General features: G+C 46.3%; 2 protein-coding genes across 2 annotated transcripts in view; one reads left to right on the forward strand and one right to left on the reverse strand.

The window, feature by feature from the left end:
* LOC125428577 (zinc finger protein 665-like) overlaps positions 1–1,389 on the reverse strand; it is a 44,970-nt gene extending 43,581 nt beyond the window's left edge. The window contains exons 1-2 of the mRNA XM_048488930.1: positions 1,236–1,389; positions 10–454 (exon numbers count right to left, since the gene is read on the reverse strand). Coding sequence (XP_048344887.1) covers positions 10–454; positions 1,236–1,240 — 450 coding nt within the window. The 5' untranslated portion in view covers positions 1,241–1,389. The remainder of the gene's footprint in view (positions 1–9; positions 455–1,235) is intronic.
* Positions 1–12,992, forward strand: part of LOC125428900 (zinc finger protein 665-like) — a 41,372-nt gene extending 28,380 nt beyond the window's left edge. The window contains exon 6 of the mRNA XM_048489609.1: positions 10,557–12,992. Coding sequence (XP_048345566.1) covers positions 10,557–11,156 — 600 coding nt within the window. The 3' untranslated portion in view covers positions 11,157–12,992. The remainder of the gene's footprint in view (positions 1–10,556) is intronic.
* Positions 12,993–18,174: the final 5,182 nt, after the last annotated feature.

Consider the following 18,174-nt stretch of genomic DNA (forward strand, 5'->3'; position numbering starts at 1 on the left):
CCCCCTCACCTGCTCTGCCTGTCTCTTCTCCTCTGCCTTGCTCAGGAGGAAACCTTCGGCTAGGGCCACCGCCTGGGAACTGGTCTCTGGCCCACATCCTTTGACCCAGTTCTGCATTTCCTGGGGCAGGATGGTCAGAAATTGCTCCAGGATCACCAAGTCCAGGAGCTGCTTCTTGGAGCGCCTCTCCAGTTTTAGCCAGTGGTTGCAAAGTCTATGGAGCTGGCTGCAAACCTCTCGAGGCCCATCAGCTTCATGATAACAGAATTGCCGGAAGTGCTGCCTGTGTACATCTGAGTTCATGGTGTCTCGATCTAGGATCTCTTGCACAGCTCTTTTCCAGAATTCAACACCGCTCCCAGACTGGAAGGGAAGGGGACCTTTTCTTGCTCTGCCAATTCCAGGTCCTTCTGGGTCCCGCTCTTCCCATCTCCTTCCCCTTTTCTTAAGTAACCTTCGGGTGTGGAAAGAAACCCTTACTCATGTGGTTATGAGAAAAGAGAGGAAAAGATATCAAAAAGGCAGAAAGAAACCAAAAGATCAAAGACTGTGGATGGGGCAACCTGGACATTTTGGGGGTGGACCCTGAGGAGGGATGAGTTAGGGAGGGGAGGGATGGGACCTCAGGATATAATGTCACAGACTCAACCTTCCACAGCAGCACCTTTCTCTAGGTTAAATTATTGCCTAGGGATCAGCTGTAATTTCCAGCCACCATCTGGCAATTGGAAACCCTAAGTTTGGTTTTTGGGGCTTCATCTGTCTAAGGGGATTCATCTCATGGTAAACTGGAGCCCAGGACAAAATGACTAGGAACAGCTTAACCATCGCAGGTATCTCCCCAATAAGCTCGATGCATCAGGCTGTGTACAGCAGATGGTAGGGCAAAGGGCTGCTGGATTGCGGGCACAGGGGAGGGGGGACAGTGGGCCGCTCTGCCTCCACAGGGAAACTGCGGATGGGGGGAGGACCACGCAAAATACATTTTATGTGGGACAGCCGGTCGGCATGAATGAATCTTCCCATGTGATGAATGACACAGATTCCTTTCTGAGCCTCCCTACGACTTCCACGGTCCAGGACTTATTTTGATTCATTTTTGTTTACCAAATTCAGCTCTGCTCTCACGGGGCCCACCTAGACAGCTAAGAATGGTTTTTTAAAATTACATAAGATAACCAGGTTTTAAGAGTATTTCAACACCCCTGCCCCTCCTCCATGCCACACATGCTTGCCTCATTTCTTTCCACCTCGATTTAAAAGAGCATTTCCCTCCCTATGACCTAGTTGGGAGTAAACCTGCGGAGGGTCCGGCTGCAAGGCTGCTCCCTCCCGTTGCAGATCTGAAGCCTTTCCTGCCCCAATTCAATAGCGGAGCTCCTCCGCTGCGCTAACAAAAAGCACTGCAAGTTTAACCATTTGTGTGCTGCAGACCAACATGCTTCCTGTTGTTTCATGAGCTCCCGCCTCCCCACCACCATTGGCCAGACCCGGATGGTCGGAGTGGGCTTCAGCCAGGCTGCTGTCAGCAACGATCCATGCAGCTCAACGGGGCTACTCTGGAGTTACCCTGCAGAGGGCTCCGCTGCTGGGGTATCTCACGCTGTTTAGCCCTCTCAGATTAAAACACGACTGAGACGGAAAAAGAAAATTATGGGATGGTGCGTGTTGGTGTGTGTGTGTCCCTATTCAGGGATACTGACTACTGGCATCTTTTGGGGAGAGTTCTGTCATTTCCTGAGAGCGGAATTGGTGGAAAGCAATACAACAGGAGCCGTGTGGCATAGTGGTTAAGTGCTTACACTGCCACTCACATGGTCAGGAGTTCGAGTCCCCTGTGGGTCAGATATCCTGGCAGCTGGCTCATGGTCAACTCAGCCATCCATCCATTTCTAGGTCAGTAAATGAGTACCTAGCTCAAAGCTAGGGGGTAAAGAATAGCTGGGGAAAGCAATGGCAAGCTACCCCACAAAAGCGGCTTGCCTATGAAATCACTGCTTGCAGTGGTACCCCAGGGTCGAACAGGACTGAAGGGGAAACTTTACCTTTAATACAACTTTATATGAGCACCAGCACTTTGTTTTACAAACAATGAAAACAATGTTTGAGGGGTTCCTCTTATTTACGACTCCCTCCCTCCTTCGTTTTGTTGTTTGTATTGAATTCCACGTTCAGAGCTTTTCCTGAACCAACCCAGTCCAGGCTCAGAAAGTGTTTTCCAGCAAATTTAAAAATGTAAAATGAAAGAAAGTTATTGGGGCAAACATATCACCTACCAGCAGATAGCACTATACAGTTGCTTTTCAAAGATTTTCACACATACTGTGTAATCTGTTTTAAGTCTATGTAGTTTTACCTTTATACTATGAAAGCAGAAGAAATAGCTGATCTTCCCATCAGTGACTCCAGTTTGCCTATATCACAGTAGGTCTTCTTGCACAAGTAGTAGGGTTGCCTTTGACAATGGCCCATGGTAGCCCGGTCTCATCAGATCCCAGAAACTAAGCAGGGTTGGCCCTGGTAAGTATTTTGGATGGGAGATGAGCAAGGAATCTCAGGGTTGCTATTCAGAGGAAGGCTGTGGCAAACCACCTCCAAGGTAAATTTATTTTTGACTTGATTTATACCCTTCCTTTCTCTCCAGTGGGGACCCAAAGAGCCTTGCATCAATCACCTTTCCTCCATTTTATCCTCACAACAGTCCTGTAAGGTAGGTCTGGGTTTGACTGGATCAAGGTCACACGTGGCAGAGTGGGGATTCAAATCTGGGATCTGCCAGATCCTTGTCTGACACTCTAACCATGACAACACATTAGCTCTTGAATTTGGAGTCAGGGGTACATTGGTCATTTCCTGAGGGAATGCCGTCCTGGAGGCCAGGAAGGGGCAGAGCCAAGGCTAGGTTTGCCAACCTCCAGGTGGCACCTGGAGATCTCCCACTATTACCCTTGATCTCTGGATGATCAAGAATTACCATACATCAAGGGAACCACTGACCATATAGGAAAACTGATGAAGAAGCATAACCTACAAACAATCTACAGACCCACTAAGAAAATTCAACAAATGCTACATTCAGCAAAGGATAAGAGGGATCCTCTAGCTATTGCAGGAGTCTACCGCGTACCATGTAGCTGTGGACAAGTCTACATAGGAACCATCAAACGCAGCACTCAGACACGAATCAAAGAACACGAAAGGCACTGCAGACTATTTCAGCCTGAAAAATCAGCAATAGCAGAACACATAATAAACCAACCTGGACACAGAATATTATTTGAAAACACAGAAATTCCAGACCATTCTGACAACCACTACGTCAGACTACACAGAGAAGCCATTGAAATCCATAAGCACATGGACAATTTCAACAAAAAGGAAGAAACCTTGAAAATGAACAGAATTTGGCTGCCAGTTTTGAAAAACACTAGAGTCAAGACAGTGACTAATCAGCTCCACACAAACACAGGATGACTACAGATAATCAAAGGGAACAAAGGCCAAACTACTATTCAGATGCCTCACCTATTGACCTTGCTATCTCCATTGTTACTCACTTGCCAGACCACTCCTATTCAGATGCCCTCACCTATTGACCTTTACTCACAGGTATATATACTCCACTTGCTTTCCTTTCCTACTATCAGATCCTCTGAAGATGCCAGCCACAGATGCAGGCGAAACGTCAGGAGAGAATGCTGCTAGAACACAGCCATACATCCTGGAAACCACACAGCACCCTACCTCCAGATGCTTTGGAGGGCTTACGTTATACTCTGCTGAGGTCCCTCTCCTTGGCAAACCCTGTCCTTCCCAAGCTATACCCTAGATATCCAGAAATTTCCTATCCGGAAGCTGGCAACCCAATCACACGTACCCTTTTCCTTTCTTTCTGCCAGTGGGACATAAACAGCCACTTTCTCCTGGGGAACTGATCTCTGCAGTCTGAAAACTGTCGAAATTCCAGGAGATCTCCAGCCACCTCCTGGAAGTTGACAGCACCGTTGAGCTTCCTCGCAATGAACTACAATTCCCAGAAGCCCTTGCTCCCGCCATCAGCCTGCTTGTGGTTTCTTTGTGTGGCAAAGTCAGGACGGAACCTTAAATTAAAGATCAGCATTGGGAGATGCACAAAAAGAAAGGGTGGGGGAGGGAATCAGAACCAAGATGCCCACCGCCTTTTCTGCAAGAACTTGATCTGCAGCCAGCGACAATACTTAGCTGGAGAGAAGCGGAGCCGAATTCCTAGAAGGGAGCGCCAACAGTTGGGACAAGCCCCTTCCTGTTTTGTCTCCTCCCCAGGAAAGTCGCTCTTCGGAGTGCAGTTTTGCCCCAGGAGTGGTTGACGCTTTGGGGGTCTGGAAAGAAACTCACTGCTTTTGTAAGGGGGGAAATACCTGGGTGAGTTGAGAGAGGAGCACAAACAGAAGAGTCTCGGGCTGGGAAGGGCGGGTTGGTCGGAAGGGTGGTAAAAAAACTCTTTAATTTTGGAGCTGGCTTGCTTCAAAGCCATGGGGGTGGGGGATTTTTCATTCTCTACGGGGGCCAATGTATACATTCTATAGAACCAATGTAAGTATAGAACCTTGTAAGCGGGGCATCTGCACTTGAAAGGCTCGCAGCAGGTGGGTAAAGTTCTTTGCACTTAGAAAACTAGCAACTTAGTATAGGTTTTCCCTGAAGTGCTAGTTTTCTGTGCGTGGAGGGGTTGTTGTTTTTTTTAACAAAAACCCAACACCCTGTGAATTTCCACTCAGCCCAATCTGAAATTATATTGTCTAGGGAAAATTTCTCCACAATTCTGCCGATTGTCTAAAAAAAGACAAAACTTAAGCGGGATTGCATCCTCTTGGGAAGAATTTGCCACCTCTCAGACCGAAACAGTCACTTATAAGGAAGCACTTATAAGGAATTTGCAAAAACAAATATCATTCTGAAGTTTTCTTCTGAAGAGGTCTTAATAAGGAAATGACATCTGTGGGTGAGGTTGAGGGCCATGTAAGAGATATAGATGGGGATGCCCTTCCATAATACTGCAAAAAGATTTTTCCTAAAAGATGAGGAAGAATGTAGCATTAGAAGGAGGAAAAACACAGGTAACTGCTTGTGCATGTTGTAGATTCACTGTATCTCAAGGGATTTGTTTTCAAGGCAGCACACATGTGCTTAAATTATTTCTGTGGCCCTGAATGTATGACATGTCTTTTCTGTCTCAATTTTGTTAATTTCTCATATCTGGGAGTAGCTAAGAATATGGATTCCCTGATCCAATTTTATTCATTTATACCCTGCTTTTATGCTTACAACAATCCTACGAGGTATATTAGGCTAAGACAATCTGACTGGCCCAAGGTCACCCTGTGAGTTTCTATGTCACAAGCAGGAATCTTGAAACTGGGTCTCCCGGATCCTAGCCCAACATGGCTCTAAACCCTTGATATCTGGGTGTAGCTAAGAAAGTAATTTCTCTGATCCAAAAACTCAATATGTGGGTTAGCTAAGAAACTGGATTCCTTGATCCAACTCCTCAATATATGGGTATAGCTAAGAAAGTGGTTTCCCTGATTCAAATCCTTGATTTCTGGGTGTTGTTAAGAAAGTGATCTGAATTCAGGTGATCACAAAACTTTTATTTCTCCATGACTCACCTGTTTCACAGGAATGGAAGCCCTGCGTTCCCTCCTGTGTGAGATCAAGTGATTTGCAGCTGGACATGGGGTTAGGATCTCTTATTGCCAGCTGGAGTTGGTTCATGCTTCTGGTAACACACCATCGGAACTGCAGGTCCCAGAGCCCATGTTGAAAGTCCCCACGTTGAGACCTTCTGGTATCCTGCAGATAGGCTTCCTAACTAGTTACTCCAGGTTTCCGCTAGTTTTCACTGATCCAAACTGGTCATCTGAAGTCACTACTCCAGGGTGGGGTGGAAACTGTTCTCTGCTTAAACGCTGGTGTTTGAGTGGGCATGGAAGTCTGAGCACCTTTGGGGATGCAGCGATAAGGCCCCGCTCCTCCCTACTTTCAAGCTGGGATGGAATTTTGATTTGTCTCTGCCCCATTATATTTAGACTCACTTCTAACATAACAAGATGCATCTGAGGTTCAATTTAAGGGCAGGGGAACCCCCTTGCTCTGCAAAAGACTGGGGGCTTTTGCCAGACTTGCAGCACAAGCCTCAGGAGTGTTACACCCTCACTCATTGACTTCAACAGATTTAGAAGGGTGTAACTCTGTTTAGGATGGCACTGTAAAAAACAAAGGTCCCTGCTTACTCTAAGAAAGTGGATCACACTTTCCTAAGCAAGTTGGTAATCCAGGCTGCCTTCACACATCACATCCCAATAAAGCAGGGTCTTATCAAACCCTGGTAAATTGTGATGTCACAATGCAAGCAATCCCTGGCTTGCTGTTTGTCACTAAAGTCACAATTTCAAACAATACCTCAGTTTGTACTCGCTGTAGTTTTATGGTGACGTCTGAATCCATAGTCCATAATTTGCTGCTGATAGGTTGCAGAGCTGATGATTGAGGTGGCAGAAGAGAGCCAAGAGTTAAGGTACAAATTGGGATTTTGTTTAAAATCTGCTGGATTTAGAAGTGTTGCACAAACTGCAGCTGAACATGATGGTTGAATGCAGCCCAAAAGTAAGGAAGATTCTTGTTTCAAGACTGGACGATTTGTTTCAATCCAACTGAAGACAGTCTCTCAGGCGTCAGTCTCTGCAACAAACTTACATTGGTTCTTAGGTCTGTTTTTCTAAAATTCCTGCACAGAATCCTGAGAATTGTAGGCTGCTGAAGCCACACAGAGACAAATGACAGTTCTCGGGGTGACTGCATTTGGGTATGGGTGGGAAGAAAAGGGCATTTTATGGAGATGTAATTTTGACCATAGTACATACCTTGTAAGCTGTTATCATACCTCAGCCTGCCGTACCTTGAGGAGACTTGCCACTCCCCTGGATTTCTAGTCTGACGTGTGAGTTTGGGAAACATCATCCTCACCAACCGACATGACTGCGCAGAATATGATTTATTCTGCTCAGCTGACAAACCTCTTTGTGGGACTGCTGAGCTTTTTAATAACATTCTTGGTCCATCTAGTATTGTATTGAGCCTTGGCTGTCCTCTGACATGCTGGCTCTCTAGGTGCGGAGATTTTTTTAAAGGATTCCATGATGGAATAAAACCCTGAATTACAGCCCAGGGGAACCTTGAATTACAGTCTGTGTGTACACCTTTCCTTAGTTCCAAATTCTGCTCTCTTCCTCAGGGCAGCCTTCCGGACATTTGCTCCCATTTTTGAATGTGGTATACCAGAAGCCAGAAAGATAAGCCTGCTGCAGGGACTTAGAGCCAAGTGCCTGGTCTGGAAATCCTCACTTGCTAGAGACGTTGGGCGGATTTCCCCCTCCCCACTCTGAGCTGGGATTAGGGGTACCTTTGGCAACAAGGTGAGAAAGATGGCTGCCAATCAGGCCACTCCTAATCTCCAGGATAAGGGAATGAGGGAATTCCTACGCAGGATTCCGGGAGACGAGATTAAACAGGAGCCAAATGAGGAGCTTCTGAAGCAGTGGGAAGATCAGTGGCAGAAGTTTCTGAAGACAGTGGAGTCTCCTCACTCCAGAGCGGGAGCCCCACAGAAGCCAGAGGAAGCTTCGCCCTGGGAAGATGCCAAGGCCTTCCTGGCCTCCTTTGAGCAAGTGGCCGAAGCCTGCCGGTGGCCCAAGGAAGAGTGGGTGACCCGGCTCCTGCCAGCCCTCAGTGGAGAAGCCGAGCAGGCCTTTAACAGGCTGGAAGGCAGAGACAAGAAGGATTACAGGAAGGTGAAGGTGGCCATCTTGATAGGGGATGCCATCAGCCGGGAGAAGCGGCGCCAGCACTTCCGACATTTCCGCTACCAGGAGGCTGAGGGGCCAAGAGGGGTCTACAACCAACTCCAGGAGCTCTGCTGTCGGTGGCTGAAGGTTGAGCGGCACTCCAAGGAGCAGATTTTGGAACTCTTGATCCTGGAGCAGTTCCTGACAGTCCTGCCCTCTGAGATCCAGAGCTGGGTGAGGGAACATGGCCCGGAGACCTGCTCCCAAGCAGTGGCCCTGGCCGAAGATTTCCTGTGGATGCAGAAAGAGTCTTTGAGGTGGGAGCAGCAGGTGAGTGAGCATCCCTTACTTACCCCTCAGGGTTTGTGGTGGGGGTACATAGAAGGAGGGATATGGCTCTTCAGGGTCTCGGGCATCTGTGCCTGAGACCCTGAAGAGCCACTGCCAATCTGAGTAGACAGTATTAATTCAGTATGAGGCATCTCCATGTGTTAATTTACTGTTTCAGATGCTGATCACAGGGGGTCCTTCAGGGGAGGTGCCCACCTCCACCTCTGAGGCAGAACAAGCTTCACCGGATGCTGGAAAGAGGCCTCTGTACATAGAGCTCAAGCAAGAGGTGGACAGGGAAACTGTGAGCATACAAGGTGAGTGAGTGAAATGCCAGTTGATTTGGCTGTCGGCTCAGTAGCAGCAGGCAGATGACATTCTGAGAAAGCCCCTCTGAGAAGCTGTGTGGAGTGGTGGTCAGATGCTGGAGACCCAAGTTTGACATCTCACTCTGCCACACATTCACTGAGTCACCTTGGGCTATTCATACCTTCTCAGCTAGCCCCGAGAGTCACCGTGTAGTGCTTAAAAGCAGTGGACTCTAAACTGGAAAACTGGGTTTGATTCCCCAGTCCTCCACATGAGCAGCAGACTCTAATCTGGTGAACTGGATTTATTTCCCTGCTCCTACACATGAAGACTTCTGGGTGACCTTGGGCTAGTCTCAGTTCTCTCCAAACTTTCTCAGCCCCACCTACCTCACAAGGTGTCTGTTGTGGGGAGAGGAAGGGAAGGAGTAGTAAGCCATTTTAAGACTCTTTAAAGGAAAGAAGAGTGGGCTATAAATCCAAACTATTCTTTCTCTTCATATTCCTCCTCCTTCTCCTCTTCTTCCCTACCTCAGAGGAGTGTTGTGAGGATACAATGAAGGAAGGCAGAAGGACATACTTATTTGCATCACTGTTGGGGAAAAGGGCAGGGATTAAATGATGTAAATAAAGAACAAACAAGGAACTGGGCAATGTGAGCTTTTCCTCTGACCCTTGAATTGCTGCTCAAATTGTGCTGGCTTGCCAGCATGCAGTTTCGGCCAGAGGGTCAAATCCTTCCACCAAAACGTTCAATGGTTCAAGGCCTGTTAGGAGCAGCAAAGTGGAAAGAGAAGGCTTTACCTGGATCTCCATCCACTTCTGAGGGTTCTCCCGCCCTTTCCTGTTTCCAGCACTTCTTGGCTCCTGAAATAGGAAGTGACAGCATCTAGCACAAAGCCCTCAAAAGTGGCACGGATGTAGCTCAGATCACCCCAGTGTGAGAGTAAGGCATAGTACTCTCTCCTTATTTATTAGTGTATATTTAGCTTCAATATACCATGTTTCAGTACTGACTCCTGAGGAGTTCAGAATGTTCATAAAAGAAAACCAAACCAACACACTTAATTTTAAAAATATATACAAAACCACCATTTGAGAAACAAACGACAGGACAGTCCTTCAGGTCAGATAAACCACAAGATGAAGAAAGCTCCCTTTCCAACTCATGTGTTTAGTTGCTGAAGGACCATCTGAGACTCCGCCAATAAGAATGCCATGATTTTTTTTTGGGGGGGGGGGTGCACTGATCCTCCCTGTCTCCGTGGGAGTGCCCAGAACAGGGCCTCAGGGGAACAGAATTAATGGGATGCCCCAGTTGTGTTGATGTGTGCAAATGGTTCTCAGTAATTGGAGTTTAAGGCAAGACCAACCTTTCCACTGGGTGCCTGCAGGTGATCCTCTCGGATGTCAGAGTTGGAGGAGCAACAAAACCAGCCCAGTTGTCACTCTGTCCACCTGCAGCAGCAGGACTTACCACAGCATAGATTGAGCCCCCCAGCCTCACTATGTGGCCCATAGTGAGCCTGCTCCTTCCTCTCTTCCTCAGTATAAGGCTGCTTTGTGTGTACGTTAAAAAGTGGTGGGGCAGTGGCTTCCCTGCAGTGCAGGGGAGAAGGATAGGCAGCTGCTTCCCCATGGTGTAGTGAATGAAGATGGAGGCAGAAGTCATTTGCCTGCAGTGCCAAAAATCCTTCGTCAGGCCATGATATAATGGTGTGCAGCTATATTCATGTGGACTTAAGGGCTCCTCTCCTCCTCAGTCTCCACCACTGGGGTAACATTAAAGCAACTCTCTTTCCTTTCTGCCCTTCTCTTTATTCCAGTTGGTGATGTCCAAGGAAATGAGAATGGAGGGGATCTGGTCGGGATCCCCTCTTCAGAAGCTGAGTGTCAAAGGATGGAGGAGAATTTTGGGAGTCAGAACAGTCACAAGAGGAGAATGAGGAACCACCAGTCAGAAAAGTGGAGGAAAAAACCCATCCCTTGTCAAAGTGGTGGGTTCCACGAGGCACCAGTTCGGGAACAAAAACCAAAGGAGAAGTACAAATGCAACGTGTGTGCAAAAATCTTCAGCTACAAGTCGAGCCTTAAGATACACTTGAGAATCCACACCGGGGAGAAGCCATACAAATGCTCGGAGTGCGGGAAGGGCTTCAGCCGGAGTGACCTCCTAGCTTCTCATCAGAGAATCCACACTGGGGAGAAACCATACAGCTGTTCACACTGTGGGAAGAGTTTCTGCGACCTCTCAACCCTTATTAAACATCGGAGAATCCACACAGGTGAGAAACCCTACACCTGCTTGGAATGCGGGAAGTGCTTCAGCCAGAAGGCAATCCTGACCTCACATCAACGAATCCACACTGGGGAGAAGCCACACAAATGCCTGGAGTGTGGAAACAGCTTCAGCCGGAACACATACCTGACTTCCCACCAAAGAATCCACACAGGCGAAAGGCCATTTAAAACTGTAAACTGCAGTGGGAGCTTTGCTGAACAACCAAACATTTCTTACCCCCAGAGGATTCATGTAGGGTCTTCAGACTACAGTGAGGGCCTGGGCCAACCTCCAGTGTGCGTGACCCAGCAGAACCTGTTCACACTGAATGATGCTATCAGCATTTATGAATCGGAGGAAAAACCTTGTTTGGAGGCAGCATCTTATGGGACTGCAAAGCCTTCTGCAAATTAACTGCTCATTTGGTAGTCGGCAGCGAGCAAGCTTTGCTTCCCAGCAACCAGGTGAATTCCCATTCCTGTGGAAACGGAACCCCCACACACCACTGCTTTCTCAGAGAGAGAAGTTGTGAATGCAATTTCTATTCTGTGCTGATGCAAAGTGGGAGAAGGTCCATGCAACTTCCGTTGGATAACAAGCTGATCTTTTCAGATTTGTTGGGAAAGGGAAGAAGTTTCTTCAGCCCCATGACATTACCACCCAATGTATGGTACCCCCCACCTACTCCCCAAGTTAGAGGAAGTAGTATGATCCCTTAACTTTGAATTGTGACTCAATGACAAATGGGGAAAGCCAAAAAAGACAGGGCAAAGTAGGTAATAATGCGTCTCTCGCCCCTAGCCATATTCTGCTTCAGGATGGGGCAGAGGTAGTGACCGCTTTGTTCTCTTCCCTGGCTCCTGAGCTCTTTCTCTGCAAGCCAGAAGGGAAGGAATGTGATCTCCTGGTTTCTTCTGGCTCCTTTGGGTGGTGGTGGGACCAGCTGGAGTCAGGAGCAGTTTAGTCTATGCAGATAACATTTGAATTTCACCTGAACGGTTTCCATTCACTTCCACGGGAGGAAATAAAGGGGTCCACGTGGGGTCAGTGGTGGAGTAGCAGGATGAGCTTTCTCCCAGCCCCATATTCCCCACCTTCCCCAACTGCAGACTTCAAATATCCTTCAATTTGGTTTGACTCTCTTTGGTTTCTTTTTCCTTCACACACTTTTGACAGACGAGAGTGTGACTTGTAGAGTTAGGTGGCTTCACGTGTTTGCTTTTCTTGCTTAGATGCTTTTATTTCATTTTTCTTTCTTTGCTGTCATTTGTAGTTAGTTGTTTTAAGACAGAGTAGGACTGTCCTTTTGCAATCTTGATAAAGCGTACAGTTCCCCCTGCTCCCTGCATGCCTTTCACCCTCGAGATGACAAAGGCTTTGACCAATAAAGTGATGCAAAGTTTTTGCAAAAGGCATGTACTTGGTTCACTCTTGTGACCTCGAGGCATGAGAATCTCTGGTCCTTGTTTCCCCATGGAAGCCTTGCCCCCTCTGGACTTCCTTGCCACTTCCGTGTTTGGGTGGGCATGTGAATGATGCTGTGCTCTGTTTGTCCTGCTTTCCACACTTGGCTGCCTTCTTTCCAACCTTTTTTGAGAGAGGTTGCAGTCAGAGTGCACTTGGGTGGCAGGTGGATGAGAACATGCACGTTTTGGTAGGTTTCAGCTGCATCAATATTGTTTCCCTTACCTCATTTCACATGACCCCCATTCTCACACACACACACACAAGCTAGAGACCCTTTTCAAGCTTTTAAAAAAAAACTGGAAAGAGCTAGACTGCTATCACGTTATATTATTATAGCAAACTATTTCAACGATGTACTAGTTTTCAAGTTTCTTTATCTAGGTTTTTTGTTGTGGAGTTATAAAGGCAAAGGAGCAGTTTGAACTTTTCCTCTTAAATCTGCCATAAAGGTGGTAGAGACATTTTTTTAACAAGAAAGCTGGAAACTGATAGAAGGTCACTACAGCATTATAATGATCTATTGCAAGGGTCTGCAACCTGCAATTGGCCATGCTGGCAGGGGCTGATGGGAATTGTAGTCCATGAACATCTGGAGAGCCACAGGTTGCAGACCCCTGATCTGTTGCCTGTTATTTGTGATTCTTTGTAAAAGCCCACATAAATCTTTCTGGTTGTATGAAGACAGTGGAAGCCTCGAAGGGAAGGCAAGTTCAGGGGAAATGTTGATGTCATTCTATTTCTACTGCAAACACCTGTGCAATAGAGAATCATCTTCATGTGGAAGCAACTGGTGTCATTTTGTTATTGGATTAGAATATGGGAGGTGAAGGTTCAAATCTCCACTCGTAGACACTCGCTGTGTGATCTTGGACCAATCACACTGCCTCAACATGACCTACCTCAAAGGATTGCTGTTTTGAGGATAAAATGAAGGACAGGATAATAATGTAAGTTGCTCTAGTCAACATTAGGGAGAAAGGCAGCACGCCCAGGAACACATCCCTCCTTTACAAAGGAAAGGTAGTTTACGGACTTGCCTGACATGTCAGAGGCTCATTCCGCACATGCAGAATAAAGCGCTTTCAAACTGCTTTCAGTGCTCTTTGAAGCTGTGCAGAATAGCAAAATCCACTTGCAAACAGTTGTGAAAGTGGTTTGAAAACGCATTATTTTGCGTGTGCGGAAGGGGCCAGAGCCAGCTTGGTATAATGACTAGAATGTGGAACTAGGGTCTGGGAGACTCGGGTTTGAATCCTGACTATTGGCAAAGCTTGTAGCCTCCTGCTCTCAACCTAGCCTGCCTCACAAAGAGAGAAGAATAATGTCACTAGCCACTTTGGGCCCCTATTGGGAAGAAAATCAGGGTGCAAATGAAGTTTTTAAAAAGCTAAGTGAGAATTGGCTGATTTTTTCCAGTTTGTGTGGGAGAGCAGACTATAACATGCAGAGCCCTGGAAGAATCATAGCAACTCCACCCTCCTCCTGGTTATCACTCCTCCCCATCTGCTAGCAGTTTAGAGAAAGTACAGACCAGTAGTGCAAAACCAGACAGGTATTCTCTTCTTTAAGGAGAACATTAGAGAGTTTGCTAAGATGAATTCTGATTTCTTGGTGAGAGGGATGCCTATTGACAGCTGCACACCCAATATGCAGAGATGGGGGGAAAGCAGGACAGATTGGTTTGGCCAGAAGATCCTTAGTTAGCCATTCCTATGAGAAGCTTAAACTTTGATTGGATTCATAAACTGACTATGTCATACTTCGTGATCACTTGTGGTTTTATAAACCATGATCTGGTGCTGTCAAATGCAGAGGGACCACGAGGGTTTGTTGGTTAATGTCAAACTGGGTTTTGTGTTTGTTAGCCACAATTTTTATGAATTGGGGTTTTTTTTTAAGTTTCACAAACCACATGCTTTGGGTTCCCATTGAGGAGAAAGTGTGGTATAAATGAAATAAAGTAAATAAACTTTGTGAATAGAGTTGCCAACCTCCAGGTGAGACCAGGAAATCTTCCAGAATTACAATTGATCTCTTAACAGTTCCCTTGGAAAAAATGAAGACTTTGGAAGATGGACTTCGTGGTATTGTAGCCCACTGACATCACTCCCTAGACTTCACCCCCAAAATCTCCAGGAATTTTCCCAACCTGGAGTTGCCAACACTACTTGAAGAGCAACAACATACCTCACAGCAGAGAAGAGGAAAACAACAGTGAATTTTGTATTTACCTGGGAGAAAGTTTGGTGCCCCTGCCAGAATTTATCATAACTTCTGAATACAGCCAGTAATTGGCGGGTATTGAAATGGTGAAGGTCCATCTAAATCATTGTTACAGTACTTTCTCAAGAGCTATACGTGCGCAGCACACATGGATTAGGAGAAATAAATAAAAATACTTATAATTGGGACACTCAAAACTAGCCCTAAATGGTTATGCCTCACTGGACAGAAAACTGAAATTACGTAGTCCAAGACACCCTGTTTGTTAGAAAATCTGAACAAGGCTCTTACTTGGTGAGGCTTGTGGGTGGCAGGAGGTTTCCTGTTTCAGTCACCGCTGATGGAACATGTAAGCTACCATACTCAAGCACTGCACTAGGTAGAAAGTTGAATTTCAGCATACACAAAGTGGGATCCTCCAAATAAATGAACAAGTCTGAAGGAAAGACACATGTATGTAGTAATTCCACAGCACCTACCTAGTACTGAAACAGAACAGAACTTTATTAGAGTTGGGCCCTGCTAAGCCATCCTCAGCTAATGTAACAAGTGAAAAGTGAAACTAAAGCAAAGTCTTGAAGTATCATGTTAAAAATAACTACAATAAGGGAACATCACAAAATTCAGAACTCCTCAAGATCAAACAATGTGCATCTCTTCCTCAAAATGACGGGGGGAGGGGGAGGGAAAGCATGGTATGGGGTTGCCAGACTCCAGGTGAGGTCTGGGGATCCCCCAGAATTACAACTCATCTCCATATGACAGAGGTCAGTTGTACTGGAGAAAGCAGTTGCTTTGGAGGGTGGTGAACTGTATGGCATTATGTCCTGCTGAACTCCTTCCCCTCCCCAAACCCCACCCGCCCCAGGCTGTATCCACAAAATCTCCAGGGACATTTTATGCTAGAGCTGGCACCCCTAAGCATGAAGGGCACCCCAAATTAAACAAACACACTGGCAAGAAGTCAAAACTTGCTAGAGGCAAAGCAGAAGATGCCCTTATTAATATGCTAGCATGAGAGTCAAGTTTTTGGAGAGATCTCACTCAGGTCATAAAATTTGCCTCAGGACAGGCTAAAGCAGACCATGAAGTCTTAATCCTGGAGAGAAGTGACTAGTGGGGTGCCACAGGGTTCTGTCCTGGACCCAGTACTAGTCAATATTTTTTTCATCAACTTGGATGATGAATAGAGGGCATGCTAATCAAATTTGCAGATGATACCAAAATAGGAGGGGCAGCTAATACCCCAAAGGACAGTCAGAATTCAAAATGACCCGGGCAGATTAGAGAGCTGGGCCAAAACAAACAAAATTAATTTCAAGGGAGATAAATGTAAGATACTAAACTTTGGCAGAAAAAAATGAAATGCACAGATATAGTAACACCTAGCTTGACAACACTACATGCGAAAGGGATCTGAGAGTCTTAGTAGATCACAAACTGAACATGAGTCAGCAGTGTGATGCAGAAGCCAAAAAAGCCAATGCGATTCTGGGCTGTACCAATAGAAGTATAGTGTCTAGACTGAGAGATGTAATTGTACCTCTCTATTCTGCATTGGTTAGAACTCACCTGGAATATTGTGTACAGTTCTGGCCTCCTCCATTCACGAAGGATATTGACAAGCTGGAACGGGTCCAGGGGAGGGCAACCAAAATGGGAAAAGGTCTGGAATCCATGCCCAATGAGGAGAGACTTAGGAAGCTGGTATGTTTAGTTTGGTGAAGAGAAGGTTAAGTGGTGACATGATAGCCATGTTTATATATTTGAAGGGATGTCATGTTGGTGAGGGAGCAAGCTTGATTTCTGCTGCACCAGGAGTAATGGTTTCAAGGTGCAGTTTGGCATGGGAATCTGTGCCCCAAACTATCTCAAGCGAAATTTCTATCCCCATCTTATGTTTTTCTTCCGGGAAATGAGGAAATTGCCCCCAGATTGTCTTCCAACTCACAGAGGCCTCCAAGAGTGGCTGTGGGACAATGACAGAGCATCTGCTTGGCTGCAGAAGATCCCAGGTTCAATTCCCAGCATCTCCAGTTAAAAGGACTAGGCAGTAGATGATGATAAAGATCTTTGCTTGAGACTCTGGAAAGCTGCTGCCAGTCTGAGTGAACAAGACCAATTCTGGTGGACCAAGGATCTAATTCATATGGCAGCTTCAGGTGTGTTCAAGAGATTAGATTATTTCTGAGGGGAAGGAAGCAAAATAGAGTATGACTCTCTCCTTTAGTCTATGCCAAGTAAATTCAGGGAATGCACAAAAAAACACAATGTTTAAAAATGTACTCTCATATTCATCACATCTATTTTCTTCATTAGATTTCCCCGTGGCATTAGTTCCCCCCCGCCCCGCCCCATGGTATACATCATATGCCTTTTCAGTTTAAAAACAGGCCTTTGTTTCCACAGAGATGGCTCTACTGACTTTTAGAAGTAGAGGTAAAAAACTACCACCCCCACCACTGTTTCATCCCAAACATATCAGAAACTGGGATTTTCAACTCAAAATAGTATCTTCGCTATGCTGTCGCTGTGTAGTGGTTAGAGAGCCACACTAACAGCAGGAAGATCAAGGTTTGAATCCCCACTCTGCCATGGAAGCTCACTGGGTGACCTTAAGCCCTGTGCACTGACTCAGCCTTACCTCACAGGGTTGATGTCGTGAGGAGAAAATGGAGGATGAGAGAACTGTGTGACAAGCTGCTTTGGGCTGCAACTGAGGATAAACGTAAGATGAAAATACAAAAAAATAAAAACAAAATTTTGGGTAAGAGCCTTCTATGACATTGCTCAGGCCATGAATGTCCCCAGTCCTTCTCACATCACAGGTGCCCCTCTGACTGGGGTGGAGGGAAAGGTTGCCTCTGATTTCTAGCCCAGAACAGCACTAGGGAGGTGAGAAATGGGGAGGGGAGGCATAGCAGGTCTTCCAAGTTCCACCATGGATCCTAGCACAAAGATTACTTCTAAGAGTCCCATCACACACTATTAAGAAGGAGAAAAGAGGGGGGAAAGGGGTCATCAAGCAGTGAGTAATCTGAAATAAGCCTACGGGCTTGTGAGATTTACACCTCCTTTCTTTGTGGTGCAAAACGCCATCAAGTTGCAACTAACTTACCCTCATAGGGTTTTCAGAAGTGGTTTGCTGTGGCCTGCTTTAGCATCATGACCCTGACATTCCCTGGAGGTTTCCCATCCAAATACTAGCCAGGCTCCACCCTGCCTTGCACGGTGTAGTGGTTAAGAGCAGGTGGACTCTAATATGGGGAACCAGGTTTGATTTCCCACTCCTCATGAGCAGTAGAGTCTTATCTGGTGAACTGGATTTGTTTCCCCACTCCTACATTCCTGCTGGGTGACAATAGTTCTCTCAGGACTCTCTCAGCCCCACATACCTCACAAGGTGTCTGTTGCTGGGAGGGGAAGGGAAGATGATTGTAAGCTGCTTTGAGCCTCCTTAAAGGTTGAAAAAAGCAGGGTATAAATCCAAAATTCTCCCTTCTTCTTATTGCCCATTCTCTGCTGTTGGGGTGAGATGCAACATTTTTCAACTCTGGACCAGACAAACACTCTCAGAGGTTGGATGCAACTGATTACTTCTTAGCTGCCCACTTCCTGCACTTGGGATGGGATGCAACCTGTTTTAGCCTTGAACTGGACAAACAGTCTCTGAGTTGGATGGAATGCATTACTTCTTAATTCCCCATTTCCTGCACTCAGAATCAAATGCAACCTATTTCTG

The sequence above is a fragment of the Sphaerodactylus townsendi genome, linkage group LG03, assembly GCF_021028975.2.
Source record: "Sphaerodactylus townsendi isolate TG3544 linkage group LG03, MPM_Stown_v2.3, whole genome shotgun sequence".
Classification (NCBI taxonomy): Eukaryota; Metazoa; Chordata; class Lepidosauria; order Squamata; family Sphaerodactylidae; genus Sphaerodactylus; species Sphaerodactylus townsendi.